The sequence below is a fragment of the Vicugna pacos genome, chromosome 3, assembly GCF_048564905.1.
Source record: "Vicugna pacos chromosome 3, VicPac4, whole genome shotgun sequence".
Taxonomy (NCBI): Eukaryota; Metazoa; Chordata; class Mammalia; order Artiodactyla; family Camelidae; genus Vicugna; species Vicugna pacos.
In genome coordinates this window covers 66,539,888-66,562,052 of record NC_132989.1, presented here as the reverse complement: position 1 = coordinate 66,562,052, position 22,165 = coordinate 66,539,888, and the positions used below count along the sequence as shown (strand labels likewise).

The 22,165-nt window shown below is 32.7% G+C and overlaps 1 protein-coding gene across 2 annotated transcripts in view; it reads right to left on the bottom strand.

The window, feature by feature from the left end:
• SSBP2 (single stranded DNA binding protein 2) overlaps positions 1–22,165 on the bottom strand; it is a 249,894-nt gene that overhangs the window by 42,451 nt on the left and 185,278 nt on the right. For both annotated transcript variants that reach the window (XM_031674398.2, XM_006197620.4), the window contains 3 exons: positions 15,348–15,407; positions 4,883–4,949; positions 4,087–4,157 (listed from right to left, as the gene is read on the bottom strand). In XM_031674398.2, the coding sequence (XP_031530258.1) occupies positions 4,087–4,157; positions 4,883–4,949; positions 15,348–15,407 (198 nt within the window). The remainder of the gene's footprint in view (positions 1–4,086; positions 4,158–4,882; positions 4,950–15,347; positions 15,408–22,165) is intronic.

The following is a 22,165-nucleotide window of genomic DNA, read 5'->3' as shown; positions in this document are numbered from 1 at the left end:
AGTGACTCCCCGACAGATTATGCATATTTCTTTGCTAGATTTTTTCCTGCTGCCTAGTAGTTTTTCTTTATTTATCTGCATCTCCTGCTTATCTTGAAGGTAGAGTCTGTTTCACTCATTGTATAGCCAGTGTTCAAGTATCACAGTGCACAAGTGTCAGAGGAAATGAGTAAGAAATTATCCAATAATTTGACAGACTTACAAAATATTTTCATGTTGTGAATAATCTGAAGCAAACAGAAAACAGGAAGATAAGAAAGAAGAGCAACTGGCTTTCTAACTGGTAACAAAGGCAGAGCAGGAAGAGCTAATTCAGAATCACTGAATTTTAAAGCTGATGGCAGCTATACAGCTGTGCAGTTTAATCTTCCTCCCAACGCAACGTCCTGACAAAAGGGCTGTTCAGACCCTGCCTGGAAAGTTTATAAAGAGTTTTTCCATGATTGGGCAGTTTAACTTCTAGATAGTTCTTCCCTATGCTGAGCTAAATTCCCTTCTCATCCTAGATTTCAAAATACAGAATGGCTTACTCTTTCTTTACATGAGAGCCTGTCCTATATTTCCATCTCACCATTCCTCCACCCCAGTTACTTAATTTGGGAATGGTATGTTCCTACTTGTATAGCACTCATTTGTTCTTCAGATTTCTAGAGGAACTAGAACTGGTTGAATAGTCTTGGTGAATTTTTCTATTAATCATATGGTACAGGTGGAGTCTAAGAACACACAAACTAAGTATATCTTACTACAAAAGCCAAGGAGAAAAATGACTTGAAATATGGTATCTTCTTGACTAAATAGATAATTTTGCTTTCTATTGAAAGGATATTGATATCAATTTAAACATCATATATTATCACTGAAGTTAGATTTAAAATAGATTAAGAGGTGGGAACATATGGCAGGATTTGGAGCCAAGTTTATTTCTTCACCCAGGCAGTAAGTTTTAATCACATGTTCATTACGTTCTAGCTGTGCACATTGCCTACATCAGCATTATCTAAGAATCGTTAGATTATATATATTTCTTCTAGGAGTTTAGTTATTCCAATAGATGACTACTGTCCCTCTTCACCACATTGGTCTTAAGCTTAAAAAATTGTGGAAATAATATCTATGATACAAAGGAGATGTGTATTTTGTTTGTGCATATAGCTAGAAACAATACTCCAGAGGCTGTTTCTATAATTCAGCTACAAAAAAGCAAATGCATTCCATTCTTGGGTAGCATCAGTACGATGAAACATCTGTTATGCGAGTTGTTCTTCTATTGTGTTTCAAGAAACATGGCTAACTTCATTACAAAGCTCACAGCTTATAATCCATATGTCTATATACTAGGTGTTTTGAGTAAGTATCTCAAGAATCCCCTAATTCAAATGTTTTTTCTCCACTTTTTCTCCTTTGCATCATTCATATGAGTATGATTCCTGCTTTAAGTACATGATACCTATAAATAATTTCCTTTACCCTTTAATACTTTGTATGTTGTGATTTTTAAAAAGTTGTTGTAGGTATTTCTAGTTTCTGAGGTAAATTCGTACCAAAGCACTTTACTTCCCTCTGATTATAAAGAACAGATAGTAAGGATATTAATCCAATGGAAGAAATCAACTACTTTCTTTGGGTTTGAAAATGCAAAGAAGGAATTCATACTTATATGATAAACTTAGTAAAACTCTTCAGTAAGAGATTACTCATAATCTCACTGGAAATATTTTCTTACTTTCTGTTGTAATTTACTTATAACACAAAAACACATAAATGTTTGGCTAGATATTTATAAAACAAAGACCAGTATGCTTCTTATTTCTGAATTTTCAAATGAGATCTAATTTTTCATATAGCTTAGGTAAGCATTAGTATATCTCAGAAACACTGCAAAACTTACTCAAATCAGACTCTAGTTTTTAAAAGTATTGAAAATACTGGTCTGGGATGACAAAAGCTCAAAGAGCTGCTAGCTGAAAAATAAGTGAACCGAATGAAGAATAAAGTATAGGCTTCAAGCTTCTAATGTGTATTTAAAATGTATCTGTTATGAAAACCTTTTGGGAAAAAAATCCTTCAGGTTCTGTATAGCCAAACTGGTCACCTTAGTTCGTTAAAGACTAAAAGTATATTAAGTCAGTGAAATATCCCATAGATCTTATAAATTATAATAGCCATTAATAGCTTAATGATGGTCACATAAATCATCTCTAACATGAGAAAAAACAGGGAAAAATAATCTAAATATCTAAATCAGATTTTTATAAGATAGTAAGAAAATACACAGGAAATAACTGAGACTAAATAAAAGAAATGTTCCTCTTTCTGACTTTGAGGATGTCACATATATTTATATAATAGTTTTTTTCATGTAACATATCTCTTGTAAATTTGTGCTTCGTGTTCTAATATATACAGTTGAACCTTGAACAACATGGGTTTGAATTATGCTGGTCCATTTATATGTGGATTTTTTTCAATAAATGTATTGGAAAAATTTTTGGTGACTTGTGAAAATGTGAAAAAACTCTCAGATGAACCACGCAGTCTAGAAATAAATAGTGGAAAAAAAAAGAAAAAGTTAGGTATGTCATGAATGCATAAAATATATGGAGATATAAGTCTTCACTTACATAGGCATAAGGTGAGTGATACTCAATATGAAATTAATAATGTGTTAGTTTATACTGTGTGTGTTTTATAACTTTGCTTTTAAAGAACTGCATTACCATACAGTGTGTACCTCTCTCTCTCTGGTAATTGGAGAAACTGTGTATCAGCCTATCGTGGCATATAAGTGGTTTTTAAAAACTGTAACTGTTTCCAATATGGCATTGTAAATATGACTGTAATACTGTATGCCATAAAGCTGTTACGATGATTCATTCATTAGTGTGTAGGCTAGGCTACTGTGAAGTGGTCGTACTGATGATTAAACTAGGCTACCGTAAAACCGTAATACTGCTGCTTCTTTGTTATCGATGTGTCAATCATTGTACCTTTATTCATATAAACTCAAAAATTTGAGGAGAGTCAAAAGTTATACATGGATTTTTGACTGTGCAGGGGTTTGGTGTCCCTAACTCCCGTACTATTCAAGGGTCAACTGTGTGTTAGTTAGAAACTCCTAGGTCTAAGTCACACTTCCCTGGGTGACAGATTCTTACTTCTCTGACTCCTTTGGGCACACAACAAAATATTAATATAATTTTTTAAAAGTAGATAAATGAAAAAAGCTCCTAAAACTGCCACTGAAAAAACTGTTCTTGGAAAGAATTAAGAAAATAAATTAATTCACTCTTTTAACTAGTGTTATGGTACACTAATCTCTGACCTATGAGGAAGAAATTTAAAATTCTGAATTCTGGATTCGTTTCTTTGAAATGAAAATAAAATTAATTTCTACCCCATGAAGTTTTCCCAAGAGTGATAAAACAATGCTTCAGCTAAAATAAGTAACAGTATTCTATAAAAAATGTTACCAATAGCTTGAATAGGTTCAAACTTGGTGTAAAGTTGTGAAATTTTGATACAGAAGGAGGCTAAGATCTGATGTATACTGATAGTATTATGCTTGTTCAGTAACACCCATTTCAATGTTTTTTTCTAAATGGTTCTCTACTGTTTCCATATTCTGTAAAGAAATATGATAGTATATACAAAATTGTCAATGGCACTCTTTAAAAGACTGACAGAAATATATTTTATGCAGTTTATTTTATTTACTATTTCAGTCAACTGGGTTTTATTTTATTTATCTTACACAGTTATCTTCTATAATAATTGCTACAATTTTTCATATTTCCTCAATATAACAAAAGGGTAATATTTATCTTTTTTATAATAATTACTGTAATGTATTTCTACACAATGTATTTTCTCCAGTGTACCAAAAGCATATGTGATAGCACCTGTTAAAATACGATCTGTTGTTACATCAATTTGGACATATCATAGACAATATGTCCTCAAGAGCCTAACAATCATGTTATATTAAGCCTTTAATGTATATAATAGAAGCCAGCATAATATAGTTTGTTTGCATAAGATGAAGGCAAAAAACTCAGCCTCTAGCTTCCTGCACTGCTTATTTACCTGTGGTCCTAAGGGCACCATTCCTCTTGGAGGAGTCATTCTCTGCATTGGCCCACCCATATTTGGATGCCCTAAGGACAGAAAAAAAGTGTGATGTTATTAGCAATGCAATGAGCACGAGTGCTAAACCAGAGGCTACAGCCTCCTCTCTGCTTGGTGTTACATGTCATTTACTAAGGGACTGGACCACTGATGTCGCCTCATGTTGGCTCCCACGGCCAGTTTTCTACCTCTTAGCACTATCTACTCACACTCTCCACTAATGTCTTGAAATATTCTTCCCATTCTGTGTTGAATTATATCTCTCACATCATTCACTCCTCTTTCCTTGGAACAGTATAACAGAGTCACATAAATTTGTGGTACCTAAATAGCTCTATGGAAGGACCTGATTATTGGGTTTGTTAAACTATCAAGTAAGTCACTTGTTGCTTAGCATCCTGTCTCCTCCTGCTTATCTTTCAGGTGGATTAAACCTCTATCTGAAACAGGCAGAGAAAAGTCACAAGTCATATAATCACTTTGGGTCTCACTTGTTAGAAGCTATAGAAAAGGTTTTAGAACTTACTAGTTAAAATACAGATTTTGGATATTTAATTACTCTGTTTATGTTATCACTGCCCTCAGTATCATGCATAATTAAGAATTAGCTGAAAGTATAACCATTTAGCCATGTTACCTTAAAAAATGCAACTGGTATAATTATGGAAGATCTATACAAGTGAAATTTTCCTTAAAAAAAAAACAGGATTTCCTTTGAGATTCTGCACATCAATTTCACTTTTACTTTAGTCACCTTGTTGTCGAGTTGGGTCCATTCCACTGGGTAGTAATGGCTGACTTCCTGGGACACCTCCAAGTGCCTAGCATATTAAGTAAAACAAAATAAAAAGCAATACTGTAACTATTTATAAAATAAGAACTTAAACAATTCTCCAAAAATTTCTATAATTACAGAATGCATTGGAGTATTTCACAAGATTTCTTATATTTCATACTCATTTATGAATTTAATAGGTCTATACATCCAGTATAATTTCTTAGTTCTAAAAAGATTCTACTTAGTCCAATTTTGTGGCCAACAAAATTGGCATTTTGGGGGAACAAAAATCTAGGCCAAAATTGTCCTATTTCTTCCTGAGAAGTATAATGCCTCTCACCAAAATTAATTTACCAAGGGTACTAAAATAACTAATTTGGCTTTTTAAATGTAAGTTATTTCTACAGATTATTTTACTCACTGGGGAGTATGGTAGCAGCAGGACTAAAATGCCAGCCGGCCAATGAATATTACTTTTGGTAGTCATATTTTCCCTAGGAAACTATTAAGAAAAATAATACTCCAAATAAGTTCAAACAATTTGGCTGACTGGAAAAAAGAACTAGAACTGAAAAAAGGTAGAGATTGACAGACAGGGTTTATTTTATGCAGGGGTGCAATTCTGGACACATAATGAATTTTAAGTTTCTAATAATTACATGGGCAGCCCTTAGAGCTGGACCAAGCCATAAATGATTTCAACATACTGAGCCTATGAAGCACACATGAATACACATAGACATATAATTCTGACAAATTGGCGAGAATTTCTATAAAGGTTCACCAATTTAACTTCAAAGCAGGAAAACCTTACCTAATTAGTTAAAAATATCAAATATTTTGAAAGAAAATTTGGTATGAAAGAATTTATATATCCAGATCAGAATGTTTCCTTAATTGTTATCATTGGGATGCAGCAGAGAACTGTCATTTTTCAACCTATTTTGTAATCCTTTTTTTAAAATTGAAGTATAGTCAGTTTACAGTGTTAGTGTCAATGCCTGGTGTACAACATAATAGTTCAGTTATAATATATACATACATATATTCATTTTCATATTTTTCTATTATTAGTTACTACAAGATATTGAACATAGTTCCCTGTGCTATACAGTATGAACTTGTTGTTTATCTATTTTATATATGTTAGTTAGTACCCGCAAATCTCGAATTCGCAATTTATCCCTTCCCAACCCCTTCCTCCCCTGGTAACCATAAGTTTGTTTTCTAAGTCTGTGAGTCTATTTCTATTTTGTAAATAAGTTTGTTTGTCTTTTTTTTTTTTTAGATTGCACATATAAGTGACATCATATGGTATTTTTCTTTCTCTTTCTGGCTTCACTTAGAATGACGATCTCTAGGTCCATCCATGTTGCTGCAAATGGCATTATTTTAGTCTTTTTTATGGCTGAGTAGTATTCCATTGTCTAAATATACCACAGCTTTATCCAGTCATCTGTTGATGGACATTTAGGTTGTTTCCATGTCTTGGCTATTGTAAATAGTGCTGCTATGAACATTGGGGTGCATATATCTTTTCAAATTAGAGTTCCCTCTGGATATATGCCCAGGAGTAGGATTGTTGGATCATATGGTAAGTCTATTTTTAGTTTTTTGAGGAATCTCCATACTGTTTTCCATAATGGCTGCACCAAACTACATTCCCCCCAACAGTGGAAGAGGGTTCCCTTTTCTTCACACCTTTTACAGCATTTATCATTTGTGTACCTTTGAATGATGGCCATTCTGACTGGTGTGAGGTGATATCTTATTGTGGTTTTGATTTGCATTTCTCTGATAATTAGAGATACTGAGCATTTTTTCATGTGCCTATTGGCCATCTGTATGTCTTCATTGGAGAATTGCTTGTTTAGGTCTTCGGCCCATTTTTGGATTGGGTTTTTTTTTTTTCTCTTATTAAGTTGTATGAGCTGTTTATATATTCTGGAGATTAAGCCCTTGTCAGTTTCATCTTTTGCAAATATTTTCTCCCATTCTGTAGGTGATCGTTTTGTTTTGCTTACAGCTTCCTTTGCTGTACAAAAGCTTGCAAGTTTGATTAGGCCCATTTATTTATTTTTGCTTTTATTTCTATTGCCTGGGTAGACTGCCCTAGGAGAACATTGCTAAAATTTATGTCAGATAATGTTTTGCCTATGTTTTCTTCTAAGAGGTTTAAATTGCCTTGTCTTATGTTTGAGTCTTTAAGCCATTTTGAGTTTGTTTTTGTGTATGGTGTGAGGGAATATTCTAACTTCATTGATTTACATGCTGCTGCCCAGTTTTCTCAGCACCATTTGCTGAAGAGACTGTCTTTATTCCATTGAATGTTCTTGCCTCCTTTGTCAAAGATTAATTGACCAAAAGTCTGTGGATATATTTCTGGGTTCTCTATTCTGTTCCACTGATCTGTATGTCTGTTTTTGAACCAATACCATGCTGTTTTGATTACCGTAGCTCTGTAGTATTGTCTGAAGTCTAGGAGGATTATTCCTCCAGCTTCATTGTTTTTCTTCAGTATTGTTTTGGCAATTCTGGGTCTTCTGTGATTCCATATAAATTTTAGGATTATTTTTCTAGTTCTGTGAAAAATGTTCAGGGTAATTTGATAGGGATCACATTAAATCTGCAGATTGCTTTGGACAGTTTGGCCATTTTAGCAATATTAACTCTTCCAATCTGAGAACATGGAATATCTTTCCATTTGTTTAAGTCATCTTTAACTTCCATAGTCAATGTTTTGTAGTTCTCTGTGTATAATAAGTCTTTTCACTTCCTTGGTCAGATTTATTCCTAAGTACTTTATTTTTTTGGATACAATTTTAAAGGGGATTGTTCCTTTACTTTCCTTTTCTGGTATTTCATTGTTAGTGTAAAGCAATGCCACTGATTTCTGTATGTTAATCTTGTATCCTGCTACCTTGCCGAATTCTTTTATCAGCTCCAGTAGTTTTTGTGTGGAGCCTTTGGGGTTTTCTATATATCGTACCATGTCGTCTGCATATAGTGGCAATTTTACCTCTTCTCTTCCAGTTTGGATTCCTTTTATTTCTTTTTCCAGCCTGACTGCTGTGGCTAGGACTTCCAATACTATATTGAATAGAAGTGGTGAGAGTGGGCAGCCTTACCTTCTTCTGGATTTTAGCAGGAAGGCTTTCAGCTTTTAACCATCGAGTATCATGCTGGCTGTAGGTCTGTCATAAATAGCTTTTATTTTTTGAGATATATTCCCTCTATACCCACTTTGGTTAGAGTTTTTATCACAAATGGGTGTTGAATTTTATCAAATACTTTGTCTGCATCTATTGGGATAATCATGTGATTTTTGTCCTTTCTCTTGTTGATGTGATGTATCACAGTGATTGATTTTTGTGTGTTGAACCATCCTTCTGTCCCTGGGATGAATCCAACTTGATCATGGTGTATAATCTTTTTTATGTGTTGTTGGATTCTGTTTGCTAATATTTTGTTGAGGATTTTTGCATCTATGTTCCTCAATGATATTGGCCTGTAGTTTTCTTTTTTGGTAGTGTCTTTGTCTGGCTTTGGTAGCAGGGTGATGGTGGCTTCATAGAATGAGTTTGGAAGTATTCTCTTCAATCTTTTGGAAAGAGTTTGAGAAGGACTGAAATGAGCTCTTCTTTGTATTTTTGATAGAATTCCCCAGTGAAGCCATCTGGTCCTAGACTTTTGTTTGCAGGGAGGGTTTATTTTTTATTGCTGATTCTATTTTACTTTTAGTGATTGGTCTGTTCAAATGATCTATTTCTTCTAGATTAAGTTTTGATGGACTATATGTTTCTAGAAGCTTCTCCATTTCTTCTAAGTTGTCCAATTTATTGCCATATGGTTGTTCATCATTATCTTTAATACCTCTTACTTATTTGCTCAATGTATTTATTTTTTCAATATAACCACAATGGCCATTTTTTCCTTTCTGCTGCTTCTGTATGACCCTTCCCTGCATCCCCAAATGTTTTACCATTCAAAAGCATTCAGGGGAAGTAAGGGTTTTTATGTGTTTTTATAGGATCTTATAGCTCACTTTTATAGAACTTAAATATGACCATGGCTTATTTCTTCTCTGTATCCCCAAAAGACTGTGCTCAGAGAGTGCAGAAACTATCTCTGCGTACTGGCTCAGAAATAAATATTTATTGATGGAATAAAAGAAATAGTTTACATTGGACAACTTTACACAGGATTGGAATCATCAGTGATAAAGTCATAAGAATGCAACAGATTTCAAAAAGTGAGAAGAAAAAAGATCAAAGATATAATTTTCTTAAAATAGCAAGAAGAAGTAGGAAAGGAAACAAACTGAATAGGTATGAAATTAGCAAGGGAACCAAGACCAACATTTCAGAATGCATGAGGGGAGTTTCAGGAAGAAAGATGTGGTCAACACCTGAAAAATTATAAAGAAGTGAATTAAGAGGAAGACTGAAAATATATAACTAATCAACATTATTTTCAACTGTGAGTTTGAAGTTCTTGCTTTGTTAAGTCTCTGAGTGGTTTGAGTTTTATACTCTCTGAATTTCTAAGTCTCATTGGTGACACCATGTTTTATCACTAGATATCTTTTTCTTCAAAATTCTACTTTCTCTTGTTTATCTTGGAATATCAGAACAATCAGACGAGGCTTTCTGTTCTATTCATCACTTAAAAATATAGCATCATCCTATAAAAATACTAATCAACATCAAGTTGTCTTTCAAAATGAGTGTCTTTACCTAAACTTACCCCTTTAGTCACCAGTGTTTGTCTTTCGGTAAGTTAAATCTTTAACTTTTAAAACCTTTTTTAATCCATCTCAGGATGACCAGATGATGGTTTTGTGCATCAAAAGATATGACTGCTAGATTACTTACACTTTTAATATCAGGAAAAATAAATGTATACATCTTGTGGGTTGATATAATTCTCGTGTTTGCCCACATGTTATATATATTCCATTCAGACTTGTTTATTAACTAGTCACAATTTTTGGCACACATTCTTTGTTGTGTAAAAGACCTTCATTCTGAGAGAGAAAATAACACTTATGATGAAGATGCTTAATAACAAACATAATAATATACACTTATGAGACAGTACATCTGTGCCAGGAATTTTGCTAAGCTCTTTATATTTATTATTTTATTCAATGCTTAGACAATAATCTCATGAAGTTATTATTATAAATCCTTTCTGATGATGAGAAAACTGGGATTTAATACAGAAGTAAGTCTGTTAATTTGTTCATGGTTATACTATTGGTAAGTAGCAGAGCCAGAGCTTCAAATTAGATGAACATGTTCCAAAAGTCCTAAAGATAAGCCTTAAATCCTAGGATTTAAAATAAATGAAATAATATGAAATTTTATTAAATGTTTTTAATTTAATAATTAAATGAAGGAATTTTTTACTGCATTAAAAATTATTCAGTTTACAAAGAATTCATCATATGATTTCAACAGTGTATGTTGAACTTAGGAACTTAAGATTCTGATAAATATTTCCTTGAATACTATTTATATATAAGTGTATATATATATATACACACACACACATATATACAGTCACAGATACTAAATGCTCAGTGATGATAAAAACAGTGAATTTATTAATGCCTTTTATATAATTCAATTAACAATTTTGACCTCCCAAAAAATTTTAATGGGCCCCCTCAAGTTACATGAAGTGAAGTAGAATCATATAATCAAGAAATTTTAGAACTAGAAGGGATTTTAGAAATACCTGAGTCCACTCTCATTTTACCTGTAAGAAAAGCAAGGCCCAGAAAGGTTAAGTGACTTGCTCAAAGTCATACATTTCTGGGCATTGCTGGCATTTGGACCTAAAATGCTGGACACATTAATATTCTGCAAACAACACCACATGTCATTTTTTTCCTGTAAAAAGGCAGTACCAATATAAAAGATATTAAAATATAGAAATGTGACATTCAGTGTAGAGAGATTTTTGTCTCCATAGCACATCACCATTTGACATATATATTTACTTATTGTTCTCTTTTCTGTGTCTCAACCACTGTAGCTGCAGTGTCCAATTTAGTAACCTTTGTCACATTTGGCTATTTAAATTTTAAAATTAATAAAGTTAGAGATTCCTCTGTTACACTAGCCACATTTCAAGTGCTCAAAGGTGTTCAGAGTATTACAGCTACTGTAAACGACACTACAGACACACATCTCCCCCATCCTAGAAAGTCCCTTTGGGCACTGCTGCAGTAGAATGCCAGCTGCACAAGAGAGGATTTGCACTAGTTTACCGACGTATCCCCACATGGAGGAAGGTGTTTGGCACATAGTGGACCTCAAGTATTCGTTGAATGATTGAATATTTCTGAGAGAGATTTTTCTCAATAGCCCTATGAAGGTTCCAATCACATATATAGTAATGCATCTTTTTTGTATTGGCTTATGTCCAAAAAGGGAATATTTGTGACAAAATGGCTATAAGATAATGAGATATGTTTTAGCAAAGGAAGTAAATATTGTATCAGAAAGCTCTTATAACTCTAACTTGAATTGAGTAAGACTGCATAGGATTCACTTTGTAAACTTTTCTCCATTTGGGAAGGAGAATGAATTTCTTTTTTGCCAGACATTTTGAATTTGTTAATTTCCTTTCTCCTACAAAGGTAGAAAATAACCAGAAAAGATATATATCCCAGGACATGCTCATAACTCAAAGTCATAAGGAAATAACACACTTTTCCTTGTATTTCATTGTATTTCAAATAGTAATTTAAATACTTTAACAGTGTAATTATCACAATAACAACAACAACAGAAAACACCCAGTGACAGAAAGGGATATTTTAAACTGGTCAATAGGCTACTGTACGCTTTCATATTATCACTAGTTTATGTTAAGCAGGTATGGCATATTTAACTTTTAAAGTTAGACACTTACTACAGTCATCTCCTTTACAGTTTTGGCTATAAGACCCCTATTATTTATTCCGTATAAAACATAGTTCTCATGCTGCAGCTGAAGTCCTTCTGTTTTCATATTGATGTAGTTAAATAAAAGTCAGATTCACACATGAACAACACTAACAATTTTGCAAACAATTATTGGGAAAGGACATGCTAAATACCATTTATTCTGAAAAACAGAATATGTAAGGAAGAGTAAGTGTAGTATGTTTAAAATATAGATACTTTGGTTATATGGGGGGTATACTGTAAATTTATTTTCAGTATATGAGTAAATGTGCCAACAATTTTTTTTTTTCTGCTCAAACACCTGCTGATTGTTCCCTATCTGGAAAGTGAAGAAAGGTCTCTTTAAGATTTGCCTATCCTTAACATTCATTATCCTTTTATCATGTGTAGTATGAACTATAGATTCAATATTAAGAAAGAATAATCTTATATATTGAATATCCAGAAGAATAAAATATCTTTATGTACATAATTAATAATCTTTATCTAAACACAAATGAAGTTCCTGTTGAATGCAAACTTAAAAAATATAGAAATAAAAAAAGAAATTACTTATAAGCCTACCAAACAGAAATACAGACACGGCCCTTGCGTTGACATGTGTATGTGTGTGTTGGGTCAGGAGCTGAGTGGAGGAACTCAGTTTGTACAGTGATAACAGCAAAGGTGATATGTTTTGTGCCTTTTTTATATTTGATAATAGATCATAAACATTTTACCATAGCAAATTTAATTCTACAACATGCCTTTTAATAGCTGCATACTATTCCACCATTTGGAAATAATATAATTTATTGAACCACTCATCTGTCTATTATTGAACAAATATTTTTGAGAGTTTCAGTAGAATGGTCAGATGTAGTGTGCTTTTAGAATGTCAAAATCAGCTTTAGGATATAAAATGATCAACAGCATTATTACCTATGTTACTTCAATTCACACACCTGTTTACAGAATTTCAGGAATGATGAGAAACAGTATAAATTCTCAGAATTCTATAGGATCAATCAAACACTAGTTTATTCTTGATGTCACTCATTGACAGTTTCTGTGCTTCTGGCTGTGTTGGTTTCCTTAGCATAGTGTTGGATGAACGTTGTGAATTTTTCAGATTAAACATTTTATCTGTGAGAAGGATAAACACCTCCAGGTCATGTATGCTTAATACCACCAAGCTATTCTGATAGTTGAACCAATTCCAGTGTGATTTCTGTGTTTCATATGTTCTCTTATAGATATTTATTCTTTGCTATATTGCATATTTTTGTAATTTTACTTTCCTTTCATCATTTTAGGTACTATTATCCCTTCTTGCATTTTCTAGGCATAGTGATATACTAGGTTCCAAATACCCAGTCCTATATATAACTCATTGTGGATTTAATCCAGAACCATGAAAACCATCTCAGAAGAACTTAAAAACTATAGTCTAATCATTAGTAATTATAAATTCTAGAGAAGCTATTGTGTTACAAAATTTGAAAGATAGATATTTGGATTAATGAGATTTAACTGTATATGGGGAGGGGAGCAAAAAAGGCCACTCAGAGAAGAGTAAAATTGTTTCAAAATATAATTAGGTAAAGACTGTTTAAAGTTCTTGAGAAAAAAGAACCTATGTCATAACTCTGTATTACTTTGAATTTTTTAATTGCCTTTTTTAAAAATCCAAGGGCATTATATACTTGTTCTTTAAAAAAATTTCAAACAATCTAGATGTACAATTCCACATCCCCCCCACCAACCTACTCCTCTTCCTAAAAGTACATCTTTTCATTATAACAGTTTCTTTAGATATGGAACATAGCTTAGTATCACAAACATAGCAGGCATTTTGACAATGTCAGATGGATGCAATTCCAATAATTCCATGCAATTTTCATTATTCATATGGAATATATACATATATATACTTGTCTAAGAAACATAACATACTTGAACAAGAAATTCACATTTCCCCAATTCAGATTTTTACAAACCTCTTACATCTATGAAATATACAAAGCTTTGGATAGGATATCTGAGACACCATGAAGATTCCAGTGAAAGATACAACTTTCTGTCCTTAAAAAAGAAATTTAAAGAACTCGGGCATCTATAAGTAGATCTGACTGTCACCATATACAGGTTCACCCACAGAGAAAATATAATTTCTTTATGTTGAAACACTTCCCTTTCCTACTTCATGCCATGTTCCCCTCGCCCTATGCACTGAATGTAGATTCAGTGTGAAGGAGGTAACTCCTCCAGCTGCTAATGTGTGGACTCCCTGCACTGCTGCCAGCTTAAAGTTCTCCCCGGGGGTGAATGTAAGTGCTGGCCCTCCTTGCTGTGCATTAGATGCAGAGAAGACCAGGAACTGGGACACTTCAGGGACACTGCGTAATTTCAGCAAGAGTTAGAACTCCATTGCTATCCAATGTGCTGTAAAGAAAGCACAGCTTTCTTGTTCTGTTTTTGGTCAGGAAGGAAGCGGAAATAGAAAAAGAATGAAAAAGAATTTACTGTGGTAACAGGGTTACTTTGGAGCTGGGAAAATGATGAGGTATACAAAAATCAGAATTAAGGAAAGTGACAAAACAATTATCTTGATATAAATATTCCATATGGTTAAGCATGTAATTTCTTCTTGTGTTTTGTATACATATATATGTATATATATATAAATACATACATATACATACGTACATATACACTCATGTATATATGTATACACACACTTGCACGGTGTATCCTAAAACTGAACCATAAACTACTTGCAAGTAACAATTGTGCTTTGTTCTCTTTAGCAAATAAGTATTTATGATACCGATATACTATTGAGGAAAACGTTTATGAAATCTCAGAGCTCTTGTAGGTAAAAATAGTTGCATGATCTATCATTAACTATTAATAGATCTAACCCTTCTAGAAGCAGCTAATTATATGCCTGATAGGCCACTATAATTGGGCAAAACTGATATGAATGTTACAGCCTTGTTACTGAAAGTATGTCATATAAAAATAAACTGAAGTATGTTCATAGAAAATTTTATTGCCATCCTTTAGAGTATAATCCGCATGTACCAAAATTAAACATATTTCAAAAATTAGGTTCAAAGTATATGGTAGACTCTAAGGGTCAGCAAACTTTTCTACAAAGGTCCAGACAGTAAATATTTTAGGGTTGCAGGCCACATATGGTCTCCATCATGAGCACTCAAACCTGCTATTGCAGTGGAAAAGAAGCCACAGGCAATACATGAATGAGTATGGCAGTGTTCCAATAAAATTTTATTTGCAAAAACACTCAGCCAAACTATGGGCTGTAGTTTGCCAACTCTTGAAGTAGACTGTATATCATTAGAAGTAGCATTAAATGGGATGAAGGATAATTTAACATTTTTATAGGTAGGAAATATTTGTGACATTTTCAAGATCTTTACTGATTCTTAAAAAGAAAAAAAAAAGCACCAAACTTAAGTAGCACACACAAATCTTACCTGGTTGGGTATCCTCAGTGGGGGCCTTGGACCTCCAGGGTACCGAGGTGACATAAAAGGCTATTGAAGTAAAATAAACGAAACAAACAAACAAACAAAATACAATGTAAAATACAGATCTGAAAATAAACTACTTAAAAGAATTTTAGAATTACATGAAACAAATCAATTTACTTCCTTAATGTGGTTCTTTCAGTAGAATAAAGGCTTTTAAGAACAATTACCATCCTATTTTTTATTCTGTAGAATACCTGGAAGATTTTTCCAAAGAAAATGTAAAAATATCAAAGATGACTAAAGTTAACTGTAGAAAATATTTTTTAAAATGTGTATTATTAAGATAATGCTATCTTACTGGCAAAAGTAAGATTAAGAAATTCAGGCAATTGACTCTCAGGAAGACTTTATGAAGAGGATTACTGGCTACATCATTATACAATTTAGATTTTGAATATAAATTTTTGATTGAATTATCCAATTTGGTTATTGCTTTCCTTTAGTAATTTTAAAGCTGCCAAATTTCTTCATCTTTTCTTTCATAGTTCTGTTTAAGGGAAAGAAATTTCTTTTCCATGGGTCATTTGTGGTTAGAAGAGCTTTGACTTTCCTTCCTTAAGGGTTTGCTACAATTCAAAACTGATTATAAATTTTAAAGTTGAAATTTCTTTGCATATTTTGAGCCTAGCAGACAATGAGGTGTGTACTTTTAACAACAGAAAAAAATGGACTTATATTAAAACTGAAGTCAATTTATCTTGTTGGATGAATTGGAGGCTGCTAAGATGTGATGACTTAGTGCCAAAACTGTCTGAAAAATATCCTAAAGGTATCATTTTAATGATTGTCCAATGTTGAGTGGAAGGAGAGTATTTCTGATCATTCAGATTTGGGCATGAATGTTTTAAAAGTATATTCCTAAAATTATTCAATATTCCATTTTTATAGTTTTGGTTAATTATAATATATATAATTATATATAATTACATGTAATATTAATTACATGTAATATAAGCAAATTATCAATTCAAAAGGGTTGAAATATTAAGTAAAATATTAAGAATGAATTAATATAAATTAAGAATCAACTTACTAAAGGCTTAGGCAAGCCAAATCTACAGTACTTTACATAATTAAATTCCACATTTATAATGCATTTTCTACAAATATTTAGAAATTTTAGAAATATTTTAGAAATTAGGCCTGCAATTCATGACTACACATATTTTCTTTTAAAAGAAGCACCTGAAAAATAAAATCCTAACAAATTGATGCAGTATAGACTTTTCTGTAATATCTTTTGGAGGGTCTTACAAACCATTAAGAACTTTAGAATTAAGTAACATGACTTTTTGCTCACTGTGTTCTTATCTGTTAATGTATTTCTAGGAGATTACTTTAAATGGACATAAACAGTAGGTTATTCAGATAAAATTGTCACCTTTAGCTGATAAAACCTAAGTGGATTTTCCAGTTTTAACATTAAAAAATGTTTAGTTTTCACACATTTGATCAAAGTTGTCTCTTTGATCATTTCTGAAACTCTACTCTAAATTAGATTAATTAATTAACTATACTGTCAACTAGAAGTTTATCTCAATATTCACAACTCCCCTTTGCTATTTTCCCAATCACCTAATTTCATTTATGAAACTGTCTTTTAAATTCTGGACTCATCCAAAAAATTTGATAATTAAATGTCATGTCAAAGTACAGTATCAATTTACTTTTTGAAACATGGAGAAATAAAAATAGGTTACTAATAATCCCTGTTTATAATAAGATCACTTCAAAATACAAGGTAGAAGTTACATTAAAACATTACTAAATATCAATGAACACTGAAATGTACCTTATTTGAAATAGAGCATTTGAGATTTGTATGTTCCTCTGAATGTAAAATAATGTTATAGTATTAATATAAATGGACTATTTGAAAAGAGAAATTTTTTCTCTAATCAATGGCATTGTGAATAAATGTATTTTAATGGGATTGTCTCCTATCCAACCATGAGGCCTCATCAAGGGAAGGGATTATTGAGAGGGAAAGGTTGTGCATGTGGTGGCTGGGAACCTGCAGGACCCTCTAGAATAAGATTGGGAGAGAGAGAGTGTCTCTCTTTTAATTTATTTCCTCTTGTATGCCCTCCTCCAAGAAGTTCAAATATTTTTTTGGCCAAAAAAAAAAAAAAAAAAAAAAGAAAGAAAGAAAAGAGAAAACCACTTATATTTTGGATCTATAGTTAGAAAATTAAAGCAAAAAAAAAAAATACCACCCAAATCTAGCTTAGATAAAAACCTACTTTTCCCTAAAATATAAACATTATTATGGGTAAAGCACTTTAATATCAAATGAGTGCTGTTATAACATAAGCTCTCAATATTCAGATTGATTCCTAATTTATCTAGTTAACCATGTACGTCCTCAACTTCCTACTTACTGAGGTACAGACACAGCAAAAGAACCCAGAAGAGTTTTCATATTAGCAACAGAATATTCTACTAACATTTGTTTTTCAGTGTTCAGAAGTCAATTTGCTTTCAAATATAATTCAAGATATTGAAACAAGTTTAAATTCTTTTATGATAAAGTGCTTATCTAAGAGATTACCTATTAATAATACAAAGTACGTCTACTGACAGACCTGGCAGTAATCTCTGTGCGGACAAGCTGGGAAGAGCAGGATCTTCAAAAAAGCCCGTAGCTATGAAAGTCTGTTTACTCTTTATATTTGGAGAACTTTTTTTTTTTTTAATAGTTTGGGCATCAAAATATTTGCTTGAAGGTGTCCGGATGATGAATCAATATTTTAAATGGAAAAGGCTTCCCCTTGAAAAATGAGCTTAAAAAGTTATTTATAATGTGTGTAGGAAAAATATCTGACTGGGAGTCAAAGGCCTGGATTCTAGTTTTTGCACCACCACTAATTAGTAGAAGACCCTAAACTAAAAACCTTTCAGGGCTTTAGTTTTCTCAACCTTAAAATGAGAGAATTAGATGATCTCAAAAGTCTCTTGGGAAATAATAATTAAAAGACCCCATAATTCTGTGTTAATTATTTCTAGTATTACCTTTAATTACAAAGATTAGCATACTGTAAGTAGCAATAAATATTTGAAGTGTGTGGGGATGGGGTTGGGGTAGGGTATAGGTATGCCCTCCTAAGGCACAAACTATCTTTTTCAAGAAGCTGGAGAAACTTTTATTCCCATGCGTTCCAGAGAAAAAGAAAAACCTAGTAGAAGAAAAAGATAAATAATAGTGCTCTTTATTCAGATCAAAGGCCAACAGAATAAAAAAGTGGCATGTATCTATTAAAAGGTGTGCTACAGATTCATTCATTCAACACATATTTATTTAACACCGACAAAGGCACTGTTCTAGGTGGTTGGACATATAGTGAACAAAGCAGATAAAGATCACTGCCCTGTGCTTAGGAATTTTCAAGGTTCACAGTCTTGTAATTAATATGAGAAACAATTTTCTGGAAAAATATTTTCTACAGTCCACTGATCTGAAAGAAATAGAATGTTCTCTTCACCAAATGGCAAGTACCAATGAAAACCCAAAGAAAATAATATTTCAATCTGGTGCCTTCCCTTAGAAGTCATATTACATCATCCCGACTTGAGAGAACATGTAGTGCTATGAATGACTGAAAAATCAAGGCTATGCATTTTATAAAGTTTTCCAAATTAGGCAAAATTCGTGGACTAAAATGTTCTTTATAATATCTGAGATGAACTGAACAGCACAGTCAGTACTCAGACATGTGGCAATACATTTATAGGCATAAATTCTCATTTCTACATGTTTCAGTTACCTACTGAGAATGAATGGGATAACCCAAAGTAAAAAAAATATGTATATACAAAGCCAGAAAATCAATAAATATTTGATGACTAAATGAAAGGAAAAAAATCTCTAATAGAAATATAAACCAAACGTCCAGCTCATTTCCTCCAAGTAGTCTTTTAGAGAAGAGATCATACCATTTAGAATCGTAAGTTACTTCAGAATGAACAGCATTCAATTTTAAAAGATTATTATTTTCCATTATATCAAGAATTATTTATGAAATTTTAAACTTCTGCTTTCCTAAGAGATATTTTCCTTTATTCTTTGCCATTTCTGCTAGTGGAAAGTAGCAGTCTCCCTGTTCTTTGATCTTCATAAACCCTTAGTGCTTTACCTCAATTCCCTAAGAATTAGAAGGGACCAGTTCTTCCCCATCTTTCCTTCTCTGAAGATCCCAGACCCCCTCCCCACTGAACAATGGAACTGTTTTGTAAATAATTTATCCTGTAATTACAGGTGATAAGAACTATTTTAAGCCCTAACTTTATATATATGTGATTAAAGTGTACATCATAAATGACACACTGCTCAAATGCTAACTTTGTTAATATTTTCTAACATTTTAACTAGTTGCTAGAAAACATAAATATAACTTATCAATACCAGAATATTTCTTGAGATTATTCTGAACTCCCCTTTCTCTGCCAAGGAAATTTCTACTAATCCTCCAAGGGACAGTTTAATTGTTACTTCCTCTTTAAGGAATCTCTACAGGCTCCTTCCCTCCACTACCTGGGCACTTGTTTACATTATTATCACAGAGAATTCAGCACACTGCAGTGTAACGTGTGCCTTGATAGGAAGGAAACCCACTTCAGAAGGAAGAACACAAGACCATATAGGAGCAAGTAGCTATCTTAATGTCAAGGTAATCCATCCATAAGATAAAACTGGTATTTCTAAGAATCCTAAAAATTGCTTTAGCAGTGTATAAATCACCTTATATCTTTTTAAAAATACTTCAACATGGCTTTAGAAACTCTTTAAATCCTGATCTTTAAGAACAAATTGATAATAAAGAAAATTTAAAATCATTAAAAAATAAAAGCTTCTTTAAAATGCCAATTTTATACACAAGCATTTTCTATATAGTACATTTTATTTTATGAGCATGACTTAGAACACGTCAATGGTGAAAAGAAGAATGATACTAACTTCTTTAAAATGAACAAATGTAACATTTAGGTCAGTTTATGCTTCTGAAAATTTAGAAGTCTGAGGTATGTTCTACAATATACAATTATATAAGATTTACCTAATTTAAAGTAACTGAACTTTTTTCAGGACAAAATTATTCATGTGAAATTTGCTTATAATTTTGAAAAAATATCTTTAAGTTACAAAGAAGTACACAATTATCAAGTTTAAGAAAATATGAACTTAGAAAACAATCTAAAAAATGAACATGCTTAAAAAAATGACTTCTTCACAAAACTATCCAACTGAAGTTTTACAAGTTCTGCATCGTACAGTCATAATAAAATCTGACTGACAGAATTTTATCTGAATATGCCTTTTTGACACATTTTACAGCAAGAAGTTTTTAAGAGTTAACTAGGTCAACCTCCTTATTTTATGTAAAAGAAAAAGACCAAATTTCTTAACTGTCATTTTAGTTTTCTTACATTTTAGTTTCTTACCTATAACATCCTACTACAGTAATATATTTATAGAATAAAGGCAGGTACACATACTTCATTTTTATGTCCAACTGACCAGAAACAAGTTGCCTGCCTTGGCACATCCTCCTATGCCCCCCAGCAACTCTGCAACCATTCACTTAATGCAAAATTCTTTACCCCTGCTACCACTCAACCCTGAAAAGCTGAAAAGGCAGTGGTATTTCAGGTAAGCAAGTTAATCTGCATATAAAGCACTAATTAGCATGTGCTCTTGATGCCCCAGGACTAAAAGGAATTGGAAAGCGGAAATAAAATAAATGTAGTAAGCTCTCTCTCTCTTCTCCAATACTTTTGGTAGAGTTTTGATAATATATGTCATCTTTAGTCCATTTACTTGTTTTTAAGTCAGGTGCTTAAAGGGAACACAAGATGGGTGAGGAATGGTGGTACATGGATGTAGTATCATTAGAAGAGCATTATTATAATCCAACTGTTCCTTAGAATGTGGTAACTTATAATGAGGTTCAGGGGGAAGGCAAGGGAGCAGTTAGCACATTCTAAGAGTGTACAGAGTGGCATTCAGTAACTATTTGGTTGGTTCCATAGCTGGATCTGAGTGAATGCACAACACTAACGAAAGACTCTAAAAATCAGAAAAGATGTAGTAAAGTTTGGTTTCCTTATATAAAATCTCACCTGGCCAATTTATGTGTCCTGTTAAAAACAGGTAGTGTTTACTGATATTGCAAAGAGTAAGGTGCAGTATTGGCCTAGTATATCCGGTTGTCCAGTGAGAAAATGCTTATATGTGTAGAGGTGAAAATTCAGCTTGCTTATATAAGATAAATTATATCTTTTTAAAGGACCTAGTAAGAGTAGGTAAGGAACAAAGTGTTGGCGATCCCAGGACGATACTGAGTTATAATGACAATATCCATTTCAACAACATATAAAAGAATTTACAATTTAGATGAATAAGATCTTTCACTGTCTCCTATTGCTTTCAGGTTTCTTTTACTATTTCTGAGATGTCAAGGTTGAAAATAATGATTCTTAGGCAGTTTTACAGAGAAGCAGTATTCAGTAACCATTCTTTGGTGAGAAGCATGTCAGGTTAATTTATGTACAATTTGGCAAAAAAAAAAAAAAAAAAAAAAGTCTGGTAACTCACTGATCTTTTGTGAAGCAGAGGCCAGCCATGAGAACTGCCAGCTCCATACAGGGCACCTCAGCTGTCTGTCTCATGTTGTACCGGGTGTACACGTGAGACCCTAGTGTTTCTAGACTGAAATACATTCACAGAGCTGTAATCCTCGGGTCTCAGAAACACGTTTTAGCTT